The sequence below is a fragment of the Anopheles merus genome, unplaced genomic scaffold, assembly GCF_017562075.2.
Source record: "Anopheles merus strain MAF unplaced genomic scaffold, AmerM5.1 LNR4000007, whole genome shotgun sequence".
In the NCBI taxonomy this organism is placed as follows: Eukaryota; Metazoa; Arthropoda; class Insecta; order Diptera; family Culicidae; genus Anopheles; species Anopheles merus.
The window spans coordinates 305529-325075 of NW_024427587.1; the positions used below are offsets into that span (position 1 = coordinate 305529).

The 19547-nt window shown below is 34.6% G+C and overlaps 1 protein-coding gene across 9 annotated transcripts in view; it reads left to right on the top strand.

Annotated features, from left to right (window-relative positions):
• Positions 1-19547, top strand: part of LOC121600804 (plectin) — a 94680-nt gene that overhangs the window by 67335 nt on the left and 7798 nt on the right. For 6 of the 9 annotated variants that reach the window (XM_041929566.1, XM_041929559.1, XM_041929560.1 and 3 more), the window contains 9 exons: positions 948-1064; positions 3144-3326; positions 4863-5030; positions 5116-7179; positions 7277-7492; positions 7560-7922; positions 8015-8085; positions 8244-8378; positions 8446-10075. In XM_041929566.1, coding sequence (XP_041785500.1) covers positions 948-1064; positions 3144-3326; positions 4863-5030; positions 5116-7179; positions 7277-7492; positions 7560-7922; positions 8015-8085; positions 8244-8378; positions 8446-8536 — 3408 coding nt within the window. In that variant the 3' untranslated portion in view covers positions 8537-10075. Of the gene's footprint in view, positions 1-947; positions 1065-3143; positions 3327-4862; positions 5031-5115; positions 7180-7276; positions 7493-7559; positions 7923-8014; positions 8086-8243; positions 8379-8445; positions 10076-19547 lie in introns of those variants that run through there. The other 3 variants (XR_006005874.1, XR_006005875.1, XM_041929561.1) reach the window with 3 other exon arrangements.

Sequence of the window (19547 nt, forward strand, 5' to 3'; positions counted from 1 at the left end):
GTACGCCTCTCTGGTTTGCTCGAGTTCCCGCATGTTTTGCTCTTCCAAAGCATGCTTCTTGGAGCGGTGAACTCGTTTCTCTTCGCGTCTAAGCCGTGAATATTCCTCTGCGCATGCCCGCGTTCTATGCCGTTGCTGCATTGCTCGGTATGCAGTATTCTTACGTTCGGTCACTTATAGTATATTATAGTACTTATAGTATATTATAGTATAAGTGATCTTAATTGTGATGACCTGAAAGTAACCGTAAAATACTAAAAAAAGACAGTAGGAATATAGTTATTGTCTAAATATAGTCTAAATGCATTTCGATCTTAATTTGACGAATTTTTGTTGCGATAATATGTTTTTCTTCTTTTGCTTTTGTGCATTTTTGCTGGGTTAAAATACATTGTTACTTTATAAAATATAATTGCTACGCATATTAGCCAAAATCGGATTGGCCATCTTGGATGCCATTTGACAGCAGAAAGCCCTTGAAAATTCATCATTGCCTCAAACATTTACTGTTACTACAGGCATATATGTTTACTCTTCCTGTAAAATGACCTGATCGATTTATCATTTTAATTATAAATAAAATTTGAATCGAAAAGGGCTCCTAGATGTCAAACTGCCTGCAACGAACTTTTGGCTACTTGTCAAATCTTTATACATTACTTGACCTCGTTCCTACAGTCCTTGGGCACACAAGAAGAAGATGTTTGCTATCATGTCCTTATTACTCGACCTTCTGTCTTAAAGGGACCTTGGTGTCGAAACAGAATATAAAATATCATTTTCGCGCTGCTTTTTCCCTACCAATACATTTACACAAATTACAAAGCTGTCAGTTCTCATGATCCAATGAAACGCAAATTCGAAACGCTAATGAAACATTTCACAGACACGGACTAGGGGCTGTTTAATCACAAATACTTTAACAATCTCTTTGTTCCATTTTTTAGACCACTTTTGGCAGATCTACGCTGAGCACATCACAAGAACTTGATCGAGCCCAGGAACGGGCAGACAAAACCACAAACGAACTACGGCGCACGCAAGCTGAGCTACGAGTGACACAAGTAAGCAAAATCAGTCGTATCGTGATGTTTTTATTTAGCTTTTTGCATAAGTATTGCCTAATAAATTGATATTGGTTGTAAAATTCATGTTGTAGTATAGATGATAGAATTTACAATACTTCTTTATCATCTCAATGTTCGGACCCAAGTCGGTCAATAGTATTCTATGTTTATAAAATGTTTTCACATTTACTTTCGACATTGTAATCCTAATAGAAAATATAAATAAAAACGAAAATATACTTTTAACAGGTGTCAAATCAATACACTTAGCTCCAATCAATATATACAGCTGAAGAGATAATTAGATAATTTGATTATTCCACGAAGCTAAATATTAAAAATCTAAATATTCTCTCAGTTTAGTAATCATACATTACACAGTAGATTTAAATTCTTTCAATAGTTGTTGTTGCTTATTCACAATATCTTTATTTTCCCTCAAAGACCATCCTTCATGAAAATGTAAAGAATTAATAAGTATAGATTTATTTGTTGCTAGGTTTTTTATTAATTTGAGCCATAATAAATACTCTTAATGCTCGTATCTAATTATACAATAGCTACATGATTAAATTGCGTTAACACGCTTTGATTTTAATGTTCTTTATGCATGCTCAGAATATCATGCGTTTTCGATGTGGAGATAATGCTATATTTGGTTTAATTTAATTTTTTTTATGTTTGATATGTCTGTATTTTCATTTTGTTTTTTGTGGAACAATGCAATACATAAATCATTTAATTGATGGACAGTTATATTAATTGATGGATTCCTATTATATTAAGTTGTTACTGTTATTTTGCATAACTGTTACAAATAATGTAAGTGTTTTAGTTGTATTTGGCTAAATGTGTATGAATTAAATTATCTACTACTTCACCACATGTTTATTGTTCTACCATTTCGAAAAATAAAACTTTTACTAATTGTCATTGATAGCCTTATATGGGTGGTATAGGTTATAGTATGGGTATTATATAATTTCGATGACCAATCTGAGTATACAAAACATTATTTCAATACGGATATTTATTACATTATTAGATTACATCTTTCTGAGCGCATTTTTATTGCATTTAATTAGATGTTTCTTTTATTTGATTCATGACACAACAAATAACACAATCACTGATAATCCGTTCACCAACGTTTTATAGGAACATACGGTACACGATTTTGTGAGTAGCAATTTTTTACACAATCTTGATCTTTTCTCAGTAATTTATTGATTTGATCTAAGATTGAAACCAAATGCCAACAACATTTAATTTGGCCTTATTGTTACTTTTTATGCCATTGTTCGTTATTTATGCTCAAGTTATCGTTACTAGATTTCTCCAATTATTCCTAACAGTAATCATTTTATTTAATGCCACAGCATTTGATATATTGGGAATAGTTTAATCAAATTGAATCAATTTATCACACAACACTAAGTTTACACAAATATCACGCTGACGCCAACGTAAATTACTCAGTGATGTTAATGTTTGCTACTCATGCACTCAAAATGCTGTTGACGGATCAAACTACACAGTCTTAAAGCCAGGATTGGAATAAATTCACACAAACAGCATATTGCTTTTAGATTTCATCTCCTCTTTGTAAAGTACACACATTCACACTTGATGATAGATTGTTAGCAGTATTTGTTGCTTTTGTTACTTATAACTACTCTTTAATCTTAGTATGTATTTCATTTAATGGACTTAGCACTTCTATGGTCACGTGTATATTTTTCATAACTATTGCTATAGGTTGATTGTCAATTTCAAGTTTTTTTTTTAATCAAAGCTCTATCCTTTATTATACAATATTTACAAGTGAATGATAATGTAAGAATCTCTTTTATGCTATCGAAACACATAGCAATAGCAATTCTATAGAATTTGTTTGCGTTTAGAATTAAACCGAATTTGATTTTGATTTGATTTCCCTTCTTTCTTTTCTTTTTTCTCTTCACATTTCTTTCTTCTCGTTTCTGTCCCATTTCTTAACCTGTGTCAATTGCGAAATTGATGCGGTTAAACTCCGCATTACACGTCACCCAATCGATCGGCAATTTTCTCGTCTAGACTGACGCTGAACGATCAAGAGCGGAAGCTGCCGCCTTGCAAGAGAAATTAGAGAAGAGTCAAGGCGAAGTCTATAGACTCAAGGCTAAGCTTGAAAACGCACAAGGTGAACAGGAAAGCTTGAAACAGGAAATGGAAAGAGGCCAGGCTGGTATACAACGAATTGTTAGTGAAAGAGATAAGGTAATTTCCTGTTCCGTTGTTTTAAATTTCCACATATACCCTCATGACATGACTGGCATAATTACATACGACTGACATTTTTTTCTATTGGCATTTCATTAAACGATGCCTTAAGTATAAGTATTTAACCATTAAACATTTATGCAAATTTTTGTTTTTGGAGACTGGGGTGCTAAATAAGATTAAGTGATTTTAAAAATATGTTCCTATTCAAACTACACATTTCGTGTTCACTATCGCTTATTAGTAAGTGATATTGGCTTATCATTAACATCGATTTGCACGCTAAGTAGACACTATTACAACAATACATTTATATTTGTTAGTTTTACATACACGTTCATATTCTGATAAAAGCACATGAAATACATGCCGTAAAAAACTCTGTGCCATTGTTATGCCTTAAGGGATGTTACAAACGCAACCATGTACAACTATGAGTTGATACGATCTCCATAGATACCTTATGTGGTTAAAGATGCTGCATTGTAGATCACAGCAATCTTACTAACCTCACATCATAATCAACACTATCAATTAGTTTTTGCTCACTTTGTATTATCATCATGCCCTACAATATAAATCGTATGAGTGTCGTATAGCAAACCATAGCAAAAATTATTCAATATGTTGTCAACGCGTAATGTTTGTGATTATGGATAAGATAAGTATTTATCTGTGTTGTATAGATGTCGAAATGGATCTGCCTTAATATCAAAAGATTTCAATTATTTTTTGTATGCTAAAAGTTTAATCATTTAATTCAATACATATCACTTGAAACCAACGTGCGTAAAATCCAGTGTACTCGAATAACCGCAAAAAAAAAACACAATTTATAATATGACAACGATATCTCCAATTAGATTCAATATAAAAGGAAACATGAACAATAACCATACATTGCAACTTAAAGGCAAACAATTAAGGCTAATTATACTAGCCATTGTGCATGCAGCTAACTACTTATCATTCCATGGTATAAGTGTTAACCACCTGCATATACCTGCATAAATATGAAATGTAACTAATGTCTAATTATAAGTATCTATCTAGAAAATAAAAAAGTACATGGCTGTATGTAAATATTGAATGATTGGTAGTTCAAATCTATCGCTCCTGCAGTACGTTACCACTCTACGCTTTGTAGTGTACTCTCTATGACCTGTATTATTTCACTCATATAATTGAAACCATCGATACATACATATGAATGTTCAAAATTGTCGGTATGGGCAATTATCTTTAAAACATCTACAAGTTAAAATGCAATTATGTTATTGTAGCTATATGACCTGGGAGTCTTTACATAATAATAAATAAAAGATGTATGATTGTATGCATTTTTGATATAATGAAAGTAAAAAAACATTTTGAGCTCCTATTCTCCATCTTGATACACTAACGTACACGTATGGGATCTTTTTCTTCTTTTAAGTATACATTATTCATGAAAAATCTCTTATTCTGCAACCTTTAATAACAACCTAAATATATACTACATTTGTGTCACTGTAAACTATTTCATAAAACTAGGCGTACGCAGAGCTCGAAAAAATACGTGAAGAACTAGAACGTACACAGGCTACTCTCGGCAAATCGCAGCTTACCCAAGAGAAACTACAGAATTCTCTCGACAAAGCACAAAATGAAATTGATCATTTGCAGGAGAAATTAGATAAGAGCGGTGGAGAAACCCGCAGGGTGAGAATAACATAAATAAGACACAATGAGCCCTTGAATTATATTTATTTCGCATTTATTTATTTTTTCTTCTATTTTAATATAGTTGCAACTCGAAAAAGAGAAAATCAATTATGAATTTGAAAATATTCAGTCGCAGCTAGACAAATCTTTGGGCCAAGCTTCACGTATTCAAAAAGAGAAAGAAGCCGCACAAATGGACCTCGATCGCTATCGAGACAAGGCGGATAAATTACAGTCATCCCTTGCTCGTTTGCAAAAGGAACGCGATGTGCTTAGTGATGAATTAGAAAAATTGAAGGAAAAATCCGAATCCACTCAGAGTACAGCACTCAAATATCAAAGAGAACGCGATGCTATACAGACAGAACTTGAGGTAGTAAAAGAACGCTGGGAAAAAGCACATCAGGTACATCAAAAGCTTCAAATGGAACGAGATGATGCAACTACCGAGATCGATATATTAAAAGAGAAGCTTGATAAAGCACTGTATGCTAGTCAAAAGTTGATTGATGAGAAAGACACTTCCACTAAAGAGTTTGAGAAGATGCTTGAGAAGTATGATCGTGCCCAAAATGAAATCTATCGACTACAGTCACGAGTCGACACGGCCGAAGCAGACCGCAATCGTTTAGAGGTAGAAGCTGAACGTTCTGCACTGGCAGCAGCAAAAGCACGAGAAGACTTACGTAAAATCCAGGAGGAAACTACGCGGCTCCAGGAAGCATGCGACCGTGCAGCAATGCAGCTGGGTCGCTCGAAAGAACTCGAAGATAAGGCAAAGGAGGATGTAGACATGATTCGCGAGAGGCTTGATAAATGTCAAACCGATTTGCGTCGAGCACAATCGGAAAAGGAAAATCAACAGGCAGAAATCGAGCGGTTAACTTATGAACTAGATCGTTCGCACAATCTATACACCAAACAAACGGCTTCGCTTGACTCAGCTCAGGAAGAAATAGCACGCTATGGATTGGAGATCGAAAAGATGCGTGAGCGCTACGAAAAGACGGCAGCAGAACTGCGACGCTTACAGGAGAATGAATCCTTCTCACGTGAAGCCCGCCGTATGAAGGATGAGAATGATCGATTGCGGGAAAAGTACGACAAGGTTATCGTGGAGCTAGAAAACTTCCGAGGCAAATCGCAATATGAACAGGAGACATTCGATAAAATGAAAGAGAAGTTTGAGACACGAGAAAACGAATTCCAAACCATGGAGCTAAAGTTACACGAAACCAGCCTACAGCTCGATCTGGCTAGAGCAGAAGTAACTAAACTTATCTCAAATCAAGATAAACAGCGAGCCGATGCAGAACGTGCTCACATTGAATATGAAAAAATACGAGACAAGCATGAGAAACTAATCAAGGAAGTCGAGCGATTGCGGCAGAATCCGCAATCTGCTATCAGCCCCGGAGCGTTGGCCGCTACCAGTACAGTAAGCTTAGCAGACAAAAACGAACTAGATCGTTTGCGTGATCGGCTTGAAAAGGCGCTGCAAAGCCGAGACGCCACCGAGATGGAGGCCGGACGTTTGGCAAAGGAACTAGAAAAGGCACAGCTACATCTAACGAAACAACAAGAAGTCTATGAAGCCACACGTATTGAGTTTGAGCGTATGTCTGCTGAACTGACACGTGTGCTCGAGCGGCTGGAAAAATCTGAAGCCGAAAAGGAAACCCTTCGCCAATCTACTAAGATCTATGAAAAACATCACCAGCAACATGCCAGTAACCACCATATAGAGCAAAGTCTCATGAAACTCGAAGCTGATAACAAACAGCTGATGGCCGAACGCGATCAACTAGTGATGCAGCTGGAAAAGAGCCAGGATATGCTAATGAGTTTCCAGCAGGAGCTTAACGCAGCTGAAGTGGAACTGCAGCGTCAATGTGAAGAAAATCGCCGTCTTAAGAGCTCTCCTCAACAGCCAGGAAGCGCTCCTGCTGCACCTCAACAAGGCCAAGTTGCGGCCCAGGAAATACAGAACTACAAGAAGGAAATTACAAAGCTGAAACAAATGCTTCAGGAAACGGGGGCTCGTGGAGATAATGAGCTCGAACAGTGGCGTAAAGTTGTGGAACAGGAGAAAAATCGAGCAGATCAAGCAGAAAAGGCGGCCATTGAATTACAGAAGCGAATGCAGGTATGAGTAACAATTTCATGTTTATTAGCTTGAAGATTGTAACTGTTCATACAGCATATTTTCGATGCAAATTAATGTATTTCTATTTTCGTTCTAGGTAATGGAGCAACAGTTGAAGCAACAACTCTTACAAATGACCAATATGCAGAAACAATTGCAACAACAATCAACACAACAACAACCACCACAGCAATCGCCGTCAAATAAAAAGGATCTAGAAAAACTACAAGAAGATCTTAAAACAGCTGCTACACAACGCGATCAATTCCAAAATCAGTTGGAGTTACTGGTGCAGGAATTAGAAAAGAGCCAAGTAATATTCAATTAAAGCCTCCGTGCATTGATTTTGGGTTAATAATTGCTTGTTTTCTTTCTTATAGACAGAGGCTTTGGAAGCGACCAAAAAGACTCAACAGCAACAACAGCAGGTTGGTCAGCTACAGCAACAAATACAGCAGATGCAACAACAACTGCAACAAGCAACGCAGGCAGCTAATCAGAAGGTAGCTCAAAATGCAGGCGTAAGTGAGGCGGAGCGTAAGCAACTAGAAGCACAAATGAAGCAAATCGAAGACGCAACTCGACTGTTGGAAAGCGAAAGAAAAACGTTTGAAGATCAGCGCAAAGCTATTGAAAATAAGCGCAAAGAGTTGGAAGACAAAGAAAAAAATCTTATTGAGTTTGACAAACAACTTAAGAAACGCAAAGAACAAATGGACCAACTAGAAAAATCATTACAAAAGGTAAGATCAGTATGATCCATGATGCTTGATTCTAAATTTACATTTGCCAACCTACACTTGCTATTTTGTTTACCTATGTTGTGTTGCTTTAGGCCGGCGGAACTGCTGCTGCTGCTGGAGAATTGAATAAACAGTTAACAGAAACCCAGCAGATGCTAGATAAGTATGTACACAAACAATAGCTTTGTTAATTAGTATATGCGAAAGTCATATTCTATCTTGATTTTATTGTACCTTGGGAATTATACCTCGGCATATCTGTATCAAATCATTGATATATAAAACCCTCATACAATCACTACCATATGGTATTTGTTGTAGAGCATCAAAGGAACTAGAGGATGCAAAAGAGGAAGCCAAGCGATCTGCTGCTGAAACGGAACGACTCCTCCAGTTGGTGCAAATGACACAAGAAGAACAGAACCAGAAAGAAAAAACAATAATGGATTTGCAGCAGTGAGTATATTTGTTACCAAACAGATTTAATATCGAACCGGTCACTGAAATGTGAATTTGTTTACAGGGCCTTAAAAAATGCTCAAGCTAAATTGAAAACAGCACAAGCACAGCCACAAGATGCGGGACCAGCAGGTTTCCTCAAGAGCTTCTTCTAAAATGGGTTTGCTTTTTTGAATTAGTGATTGGTGTACTTTAATTTTTATTACACCAATAACTGGGTCTTGCTTAAACGCGACTAGAAACAAAAAACAATATCGTAATGAGAGTACAACTATTAGTAGTAATTTCTTTAGGAGAACCTGAAAGGGTTGCTGCTAGCTTCAATTGAGAATGGTAAGTAGTTTTACAACCTTATGGTTGGTAAATTATTTGTTATGTTGGATTCACTAATTGTGATTTCGTAAACAAACTGTACAGTAAGAATGGTCAGAGAACAACCAACATAGAAACATATGCAACGCTGGTTCTGTTATCGTTAAGCGTTTTGGTAAAATTTAAAACTATGTAACAAATAATTTGGAATACAAATTCCTTCCATGCGTTAAACATCAATGACAACCACAAAAATAGACATTTTTGTTAAATCTTGGCTAGTATCTAAGCCATTTCTCCCACTTTATCACAAGCAATAATTCTGTAAAGTATCCAGACAGCCAAATTAATGGTTGATTGAACTAGGAGATTAAACAATAAAACGCAAGTAGCGATCACTAAAATATATTTAGCAAACCAGATGAACACTTGCTGCCATTTATTATTCTATAAAATAAAACAAGAACCCTTTGCAAGAGTGATTTTTGACTACCAAAAAATATCATGTGCTATATTATTACTCTTCATCAATAGACCATGGATGATAAATGAAGAGCAATTTCAAATTACGATTCGACACAGAGCTGTTGAGTTGCGAAACAGCTAAAAAGGAGTTTACACTTCCTAACTATCGTTACAGAGAATCACATTTGAATGAAGCAGTTCTTAGTTTAATGATCCTAGCATAAAGAAAAACTACACTCTTGTAAGCAAAATCATAAGCGACCAGTTCTGAGCCACCGTAAATGTTTAATATGTATTATCAAATTACATGGCAGTAAAATACAAATCAATTAGTTATGTAATATTCTACGCACCTATGTATTGTACGATACATTAATTAAGAAACAAAGCATGTAAACAAAAACTACACACAAAATCACACACAATAGACAATAATAGAATTCAAAGGCAAGTGTGTAATCGCTATTTGTACCGCATGGCAATCGCTCGACATTGTCGGTCAAACAAAATCGTGCACTATAAGTATTGTTTTACTGTGTCCAATTGATAATACCCTTCAGCTTCAGACGAAGTAAAACTATCCAACGCTTTCTAGAAAATCAGGACCAAATCGTTAGTAGGTCTTGTACACTGCTAAAAAACAAACATATGCACGATATTAAATCTATAACTGATATTATACGCTATCACTATCTATAACAAAATCGATGGTTAGTATACAATAGTTTACTGATTTTTATATTGTATTTTAATTATCAATATTATGCGTAGAACTAGTTTCAAGTTTTTTTTCTGGGCTTTCGATTAGTGAAATCGAAACGGTTCTATCTAAAATGCAAAGTTTGTGTTCGTTCGTTATGGTAAAACTTATCGTTAAAGTTAAAGTTAGCAGTGAATAAAATTATTTAAACACTTTATTTATTATTTAGTATGCAGTTTTATTATATGTTCAAAGTTCACAAAAAAAGAACCGAAATAGTCGAAGGTTTTTTAACCAATACAGCTATTCAAATAGATAAAAACATAAACATGATGGATATGGATTGCGATGTTCTTTTAACGAAAGCAACAAAAAATATTTTTTATTTCACATTCGGAAACTCGGAGGATCATTTTTTGCATATTCTATTATCACGTTATCAAAAATCTTTTACACGCAAATCTTTTTGTACGCAATTTTCTATCTGTATCATTTTATCCGATAGTCCCATGTAAATATTGTATTGAACGAACTGTCTTCATAGCCGATTTACATTATTTTTTTATTCAGAAGGAACGGTCCGAAAAGGCAGTATTGGAGATATTTTTACGTATATTATTACGAAAACCTTCAAATACTAATTCAATGGTGTCAAAAATAAAGTATATGACTTTTCACACGTGTAAATTAAACGAGTAGGGGTTTGCTTCAAATTGTCATCTTAGACTGTAAAACATGTGCATAATTAAACCAATTCATGCGCATGGAACTATCAAAACACAAACAAAATCCCAAATCTGAAGTTACCTAAAACATGTTTGCAGTATGAATCAATGCTATTATAGAAGACCAGCTGGTTGAATACAAGGCATTTTGAAAAACCACCTCTTGACGTGCGAGTTCTCGCTCCAGCTAGAGTGGCTATTTCAAATCTCAAACATTTTCAAAATCCGTCGAAAACCGTATTAAGTTTTCAACAAATGAAACGAAACAACTGATTTAGTCGTTAGATCTGTTAGATCAATACCATCAAAATGTTATTAAGAAGTGTATGTTTAATGACTGCTTATTCAAACCTGGGAAAACTCACACGCGTGTTTGCCAATGGTCAGCAGTCAGAAGGGCTATTTCACCATCTGTTCTCTTATAATAGCCTAGGTATAAATATATCGCCGAAGACTGAACCCATTTTTTATCATTGTCTATTTTTGCAATTGATGATTGTGTTTATTTATTAATTTATTTGAATCAAAGTTATCGGGCAGTATGCCTAAATAACTTAATGCTTACAGAGTACAAGTTTAAAGTATGGTCCTAGAACTAACTTGAATATGCTGAACTAACTTGAATATGTTGGATGTAAACAAAAACTTAACATCATTCTTATCAATGAGGTCCTTTCCGTTTTAAGTTCGTAGGCTGAAATTTCAGCCTGTCAGCTGTTTGCATTGTACAGCAGTTTTCGAGCAGCTATCTAAGTAGGTATAATATACAGGAGGGCTTATCCCAAGGTGTATGAATTTAGAAAGCAGATTTTTATCGCTTCTGTTTCTGAATGAAGATTTTTAGAGTGTTTTGAGTATTCATCAAGCCTTCAGAAAGCTAGTTTGAACAAAAGTTTTCACCCATCCTGTCAAAACGAGATATTCAAATTTGGTTATAAAAACATGCTATGAGACCACCTGGACTACATACACTTTGATTCTAGATTCCACCACGTGATCTCTTTAATGCACCTTGGGGTAAATGTAAACAACACCGTGTTTTCGAGCAGGTACTCGAATATAATTCTAGCTTTGAGGCTAGAATAATCTAGACTGAAAATTGCAGGCTAGTTTTTGTGTGGTTTTGTATGGAGTGTTTACATGATTTCATCCTCCAACTGTCAAACTCCATACAAAAAACTAACTAGAATCGTGAAGGGCCCCAATAATCGTAAATCTAATTTATATTATTATATTCAAACTGTTATTGCGGGCGTTCACGATATCATCCAGCAGTTTTATTTGAAGTTTGACACTTGGAGACTGAAATTATGTCAACACACCATACAAAACCACACGCAAAAATAGCCTCAGTATTTCAGTCTGAATTATTTCAGGCTAAAAATTATGTAAACAAAAGCCGCTTCGTCTCGGGCGCGATCAGGTTACATAATGAATGATTGATTTTTTAGCTGGAGGATAAATAGTGGGTCAAGAAAGGTTAAAACTTGTTTGGATCGATTTGTTTAAGTTAAATAAAAGTACATTAACTCATTTTAAACAGAAAAATATACAAAATACATCTTGAATGCATCTTTGTTTGTACACAATTATTGAAATAAAAAATGGCGGAAAGTAATTGTCACAAGGATGTACTCCGGATGATGTATACTGTCCACTGACAAGCTGAAATTTCAGCTCCTTGGCTGAAAATAGAAAAGGCCTGGTTTTGTTTTTTAACATTTTGGTATTGTTGAACACAATTTCTTAACAAGCTTTTTTGTGCAACAGCATACGTTCATATTCTTCTATGCTCAGTTCGATTTATTCCCATTGTCGCGCACACGAAGGTGTCTTTCGGAGCAGCAGGCACAGTACACGCCGACTTAAGCACAATAATAAACGCACCAACTGGCTCTTGGCAAATAATGGCTTCATTAATTTATTCAATTGATTTTATAGGCTAAAAATGCTGACCGTCGTCGATCAGCATATTCTTCTTAGTCTATTCTTCTTAGCCTATTTTTCCATTTAATCGTTAAACCAGCGCGCATCGCTGGCGCGTTGCATAACGTAGCTAGTCAGCATTTATTGACCTAGCAACGCTTTGTTTTTTAAGCCTAAATTGTCGTCAGCAACACCCATATTCAATTCAAGTTTGCTTCAAGTGCCTTATTCACGTTGACTTTGTTGATTTATTGTTTCACATTGTATTAAACTTATCACTGTTTGGTTTTGAATTCTCACTTCAATTAAAGTTTCAAGTATTAAATTTATACTTTATTTTAATATTAATTATTCTTAATAAATCTTTTTTCTACAATTTTCTAAATATTAAGAAAACAACAAATTTGTAACAAGCATGCTTACAAAAATAAACATGCCAATTGCCCTAGCAAGCCATTTATTTGATTTTTTGATTCGATATTATTTTCAATATAAACACAGCTAAAAACGGAGAAGTGCATGTCTCGTAAAAAATCCTCAATCATTAATTGCATATGAACATAGTACGTAGATATTCGTTTTTAACTGCATACTGTTCGTATTATCTGTATCCAATAACACGTGCAACGACAATCATATCAGTTGCTCATTCATTTTACAATAATTTTCTTCTTGTTCAAATACAATATATATATATATATATATATATATATATATATATATATATATACCTAACTTTCGTTCATCCTTAACAGTTTTTTAGATTTTTCCTGCTACTGCTGGGAGCTGGCCTCCTAATGATCTAACTCACAAGTATAAACATATGTTGTTTTTGAAAAGCATCCATCAATTTTGCTTTGGTCGACCAGGCAGTGGTTCGAAATATCACGGAATCAAACTCGGTAACTGGTAAACTAGAAATATGGGAAAATTTATATTTTATATCCCAATTCCTAAATCACAATGCATCACAATATAAAAATTTGACTTGATATTGTTAGCATATATTTCTGTTGCTAGTTAATCCATCACACAACATCTTGTTGTAAATCTAGTGAAAAGTACCATTTTGAGAAAAGGTGAGCGTCAAATTTTTATGTCACAAATCTATAGCTCGAGCACATAAATTCGAGTAGTGCACTCGAAACTTATTCATCTCTCGTGTATTTCTATCACTACGAAAGCACTTGCTATTACTTCTACTATTCCTAACTGTTAACAATACTGCTTTTAATGTAATTTAATAATACTGTCACTGATACTATTAATATTGTGCACACAAAAACACCCCATGTATAACTGCGACGTAGCAACTGTCGCTCGTAGAACTGAGGTATTATACTGCAATGAATACAAAGGTAGCCATATGTACAACTAATATTGTTGTATTAGATTTAATCCTAGCTCACAATAACGTGTATAAATGGATAAACTGAACGATTTGCCAACAATGAGTTAAATTAACATTGTGAGGATGATCTTACGTCGAAAATTATGTTTCTGAAAATCCGGATGAACTTTTCCATTTTGAAATTTACGCGAGCAATGCTCTACACCTATTGTTAGTAATATTGCTATATAAAATGAAATGCAATTACTAAAAGTCTCCAAGGAGACATATAAAAGTAGCCAGATGACGAACTGTAAAATATGTACTAGATCTAGATGTAGTACATCTTAATAAAGATAAAGATGTAGTAAAAGATGACTGGCTGACTCTGGAAATAGAACATTTTCGGTCACGGAAATAGAACATTTTCGGCAACATCTCACGATGCTGAATTTAGAATCCTCCTGCACGGCGCATACCGCTGCGTAGAATGTATAGTAGTGATGTGCTCTTTGGAGGGCACCCATGACTCCGATCCACTTCCGGCCTAATCCGAACTACTCGGAGTCGGAGTCGTCCCCATTTAGGCTGTCAACCCACTGCTGCTATTGTTGCTGCTGTGGCAACCCATCAGTATTGCTGTTTTTGCCTCATAACCCGTACTCTGAGCCACGCTGTTGGACAAAATTAATCCAATGACACGATACCAATAGGCTTTACGAAGTGTCGTCGTTTTTCGTAGCTGATCCCCTAAATGGGGAATCGTGAGTGGAAAAGCAACTGTTTTTGCGTATTGCGTGAATGCGTGATTGCGGTTGCAGTTGTTGCTCTTTCGTTTGACTTGTCAGTCCTCCGTCATTCGTCATCTAAGCGATCTTCGTCGTGGGAGCACTTTTTTTTTGTTTTTCCTCAGTTCAATTGATGTTAAGATTGTAGTGGCTGCTATGAAATCTTCTTCTTCTTTGGCACAACAATCGTTGTCGGTCAAGGCCTGCATGTACCACTAATGGGCTTTGGCTTTTAGTGACTCATTGATTACCATAGCAAGATAGTCAAGTCCTACGTATGGGGACACTGTCCATTCGGGGCTTGAACTTATGACGATCATGTTGTTAAGTCGTACGAATTGATGACCGTACTACGAGACCGGCCCCACAAACACAAATCTCAATATTAGTTACCATTATCAGGATTATCAGGAGCGACACTACTGATGTATAGCATTCTCATGCAAAGCGTAACGCCCTCTACTGCGCTCTCACATACGGATCAAATTAACATTTTGAGTGCCATGACTGTCGTATATGTTTGCCAGTTATGTTTCTTAGGGTGCCATGGCTATCATCTTAAGATATTTTAATAGACCGGGCGTATGATCATGGGATTTTGCAAAAAGAGGAACAAAATGATGAATAACTTCGTAATGTATATGTTTTTTGTATTTTTGTTTGTTATTTTCATTTACATAGAATAATTCATGTATACCCAAATTAACAGTTTCTTCCATCAATATTGTGCACTCACATATATTTTAGTTATAATATCTTTTTTCAAAATGTGTAATATATAGTAGTATATTATTAAATCATTTCTATTATAATTATATTCATATTATTTAAAATATTATCTAAATGTCAACATACGTTGTTTACATGGTCGCTATTGAATGAAGCATCTAGTTGAGAACAAATCTATACATAATATTAAACTGTTGTTTTGATCAAAATAAAGCAAACCATTAAAAAATAACAAGATAATAAATCAACCAAATTGTATTATAAATCAATATTTTCATCGTTTTTAGTTTGTTTATATTAAATTACACTTCCCTAGGGGCCATGGCTATCACATATGATAGCCATCAAACATGTAAACAAAAAGTGCTTGGCCCCAGGGAAACATAAACAAAAATGGTCTACAATATAAGTGTTAACGGGCGTCCAATAAACCGTCGGCCTTGAAGAGCTGGGTTAGGAAAATAACACATCCTGAAAATGAATGAAAAGTTGGGTTATCAAGAAAGACACGGGATTATAAATAATACCTAGAGTAATAAACGTTTGAGCTAAATTGAATACTAAATATTTTTTTCTGTGGCATATAACCACTAATGAAGTTTTCGTAGTTGGTGTAACTCATATTTAACTCAAAAGTAGCTCATTGCAGGCAGATAGTTCGGTTTATTGTAAATAGTAGTTATATTGTTATATTCTGCAAAAATCCAGACCTGGTCGTCCATATTTATTTAGCTATGTATAAACTATATTTTATTTACTTTCTCACAATTCTATTCTTTGCCTGGGTCATGGTGCATAATGTTGCACTACCACCTGTTTTTTTATTATTTATAATTAGACACATCGTCTTGTAACTTAAATATAGTTTACCGAAAATAAATGTCACAACAATTCATAATATTGAAGATGCATAAAAATAAACCTAGGTGAACGAAACGTTTACGCGAGTGTTTTCTCATTTACATATCTTTGAAATTATTCAGCGCAGTTATATCTTAACAAAACAAAAAAACCATTATCAACTTAAATTCAGTGCCGCACGGCAAAAAAGAACAAAAATGGTATTTTTTTTAAATTATACACAAACAAATGCAAAAATGGTATATCGGTAATGATGCGAAAATAAAGAGCGAAAAATAGTATAATATCGCGATAGATTAGTCAGGCAAAAGTTATGTAATAATCATGATTATCGTTATGATTACGCTGATTAATAAAACTAGTCTAATTAATTAATATAACTTATCTAACAAGATGTGTAGGATAATGACAAATATTGCAGCCGTATAAGTATCTACCTAATAAACATACATAATCACGTTAATATGTAAACCATCTAAATAATGTATAGCTTAGTACAAAATAACAAATTCGAAACAAGTAACAAAATGGTTCATAATCTCGATCTGTTGAGATGGTACCTTTTTCCAAAAAGAAATAACATTATACAAAAGCTTATAGTTCAAAGAAAGATGACTGTCCACACCCTTTGAAAACAAACTAGAAACCTGCTGTAATAATTTATTAGCTCTTTAAAACGGTCGGAGCAGAACTATAAACAAAGTAATTTAAACACACAGAAAACGCGTAACGATTGCGTACAAATCGGGTCAATATCCACACTTTGTTAAATGTTATTGTATTAAATTATCAGAGCAAGACAAACAACATCCATCTCGAACCTAAACATTATGTGTGCAAACATAGTTAAAAAGAAATAAAAACTGTTGAAACCGTAATGTCAACAAAACAATCTCGCTGACTCGTTACTACGTTTGGGATGAAACAATGGAACACTATGTTTATGTTTTGAATATATAAACATTTATCAAAATAAACAATATAATAAATAACAATCATTAGAAATAAAATATTTAATAAAAAAGGGATTCCTTAAAAATAATAAATCGACTAGGACCGCACACACGAGTCATACCGCTGCCCGTATTTTGCTGGTAGCGTCGTAACAGCTTTGTAATATCTAGTGATACAATTGTGCTATCAATCACCTGCGAAGGTTGTCATGTACATGAAAATTTTGTCTTTTCATCTGAAGCGGTTGTGCTATCATCTGATGCGTTTGTCATAATAGTTGATACTTTTTTCTATCAAATGAAAAACCCTGTATTGAGAAACAATAATACAGTGGAGCGCCGTTTATCCGGGCTCATCGGGACTCGGCCTCGCCCGGATATGGGAAAAACACGGATACAGGGTTTTAGAGGATTCTGTAATGAGTCCAATTATATATTTAATCGATTGTTTTTTTTAAATTTTATATTATGTTTTGATACTAATCACAAATTTTTTATTAACTTTTGAAAGGAAAATATTTTAAATTTTTGTTTGTTTTTCGTTTTTTTTTTGTTCTGAATATGTACTTTCAAAACAGTTTTTTTTTTTCAAATATTATCCTCAGAACGCAACGTGTCCTTTATATTGATCTAATATTTCTCAACAGCACGTATAAACGGACAGTCGGATGGAAAGTACCCGGATAAACGGCTTCCACTGTACTTCATAATACAGGGTTTTCGAGGATTATATAGACATGTTCAGCGAGTTGTAGATTTTTTCAGGCATATAATTGACTCCCCAATTGACATTTTCGAGCACGAATAATCGGGAATTCGAGCAAATTCGCTTAAACTGGAGCCTTAAACTTCCCTTAAACTGCAACAGTTTAAGGGAATTTAGAAAAAGTCCTTTAAAATCAACTGTGCTGCGGCTTTTTCGTTACTTTCTTCTAGATTCGATGGGAAATGATTTTTCCTATCGTTATAGTAGGCCATGAAGCCATTTTATACTTAAATAATATCATTTTTTTTTATAAAAAAAGTCACACAAAATTTGAATTTGTTTTTTATCAAATACCAAAGCTATGAAATAAAATAAGCTCGACGGCAGAGTCCATCGATAGAAGAAAGTCTCTGATAGATTCTGTAGTGCTGTCATTTGTTTTGTTTACACCATGTGCCACAGCGTTTAATTTTTCATTCTTCAATGTTCAAAAAGTAGCTTATAATCATTCCCCAAGCTGCTTAATACATAAATTAGTTGAAACAAATATATTTTTTCGAAAATCGTTTGTTTACCTTCCGATGAAAATGATCCAAACTGCAGTCCAAGGGGTGCGAAAGTGACAGCTCTACAGTATAACCGAACATGCCAACAGCTACTTCCGAACAATTCTATATCTTTCTGAAAGAGTTTATTATATGCCTGAACAAATCTACAACTCGCTGAATATGTCTATATAATCCTCGAAAACCCTGTAATACCTTCTTCTTCTTCATATGGCCAAAAATTTGTTCCGGCAGTTCAACGAGTTTGGACCCATGTGACATTTGCTCGAAATTGTTTTCCCATATCTGCTCGATTAGTACTCGAAACGATTGAAATTGTGGATTTGTGTGTGATCCAGTGAGTTGAAAACGCTAAGATTTGGTGAGTTCGTAAATTAGACTTTCTTCTATTGATTGACGATGCAGTCGAGCTCATTTTACATTCGTAGCTTTGATTTGTTATGAAAAACCAAAGCTAATTTTGTGTGATGTTATTTAATAAAAAAACGAAATTATATATGTATTAAATGGCTACATGACCAACTTTAACGATTGGAAACATCATTTCCAAGCGAATCTAAAAGAAAACAACGAAAAAGCCGCTTCACAGTTGATTTTAAAGGCCTTTTTATAAATTCCCGTTAAACTGGTGCAGTTTAAGGGAAGTTTAAGGCTCCAGTTTAAGGGAATTTGCTCGAATTCCCGATTATTCGTGCTCGAAAATGTCAATTAGGAAGTTTAAGGCTCCAGTTTAAGGGAATTTGCTCGAATTTCCGGTTATTCGTGCTCAAAAATGTCAATTAGGAAATGACAATTTGACAAACATTTCTCAAAACTACTAAAGCCATTTTGCTGTCAAAGTTTTGTAAAAAACTGGAAAAATATTATTTTTACATTTTGTACATTTAAAAAAAAAAAAACTGCCTACTTTGAAAATCTATAACTAAAACGCGGTAGCAAATTGAACCAATCTATGCACAGTTATAGAAACTGCATTAGTTTGATTAATTTTCATTAGAAAATTGCATCGATATTGGATTGCACATTCAAAGGTTATAAGCTTCTAAAGTTGCTGGCTACCCGGGTAGCCCGGATGTCTGGACAGTGGCGCGTTAAACGGTGGGCG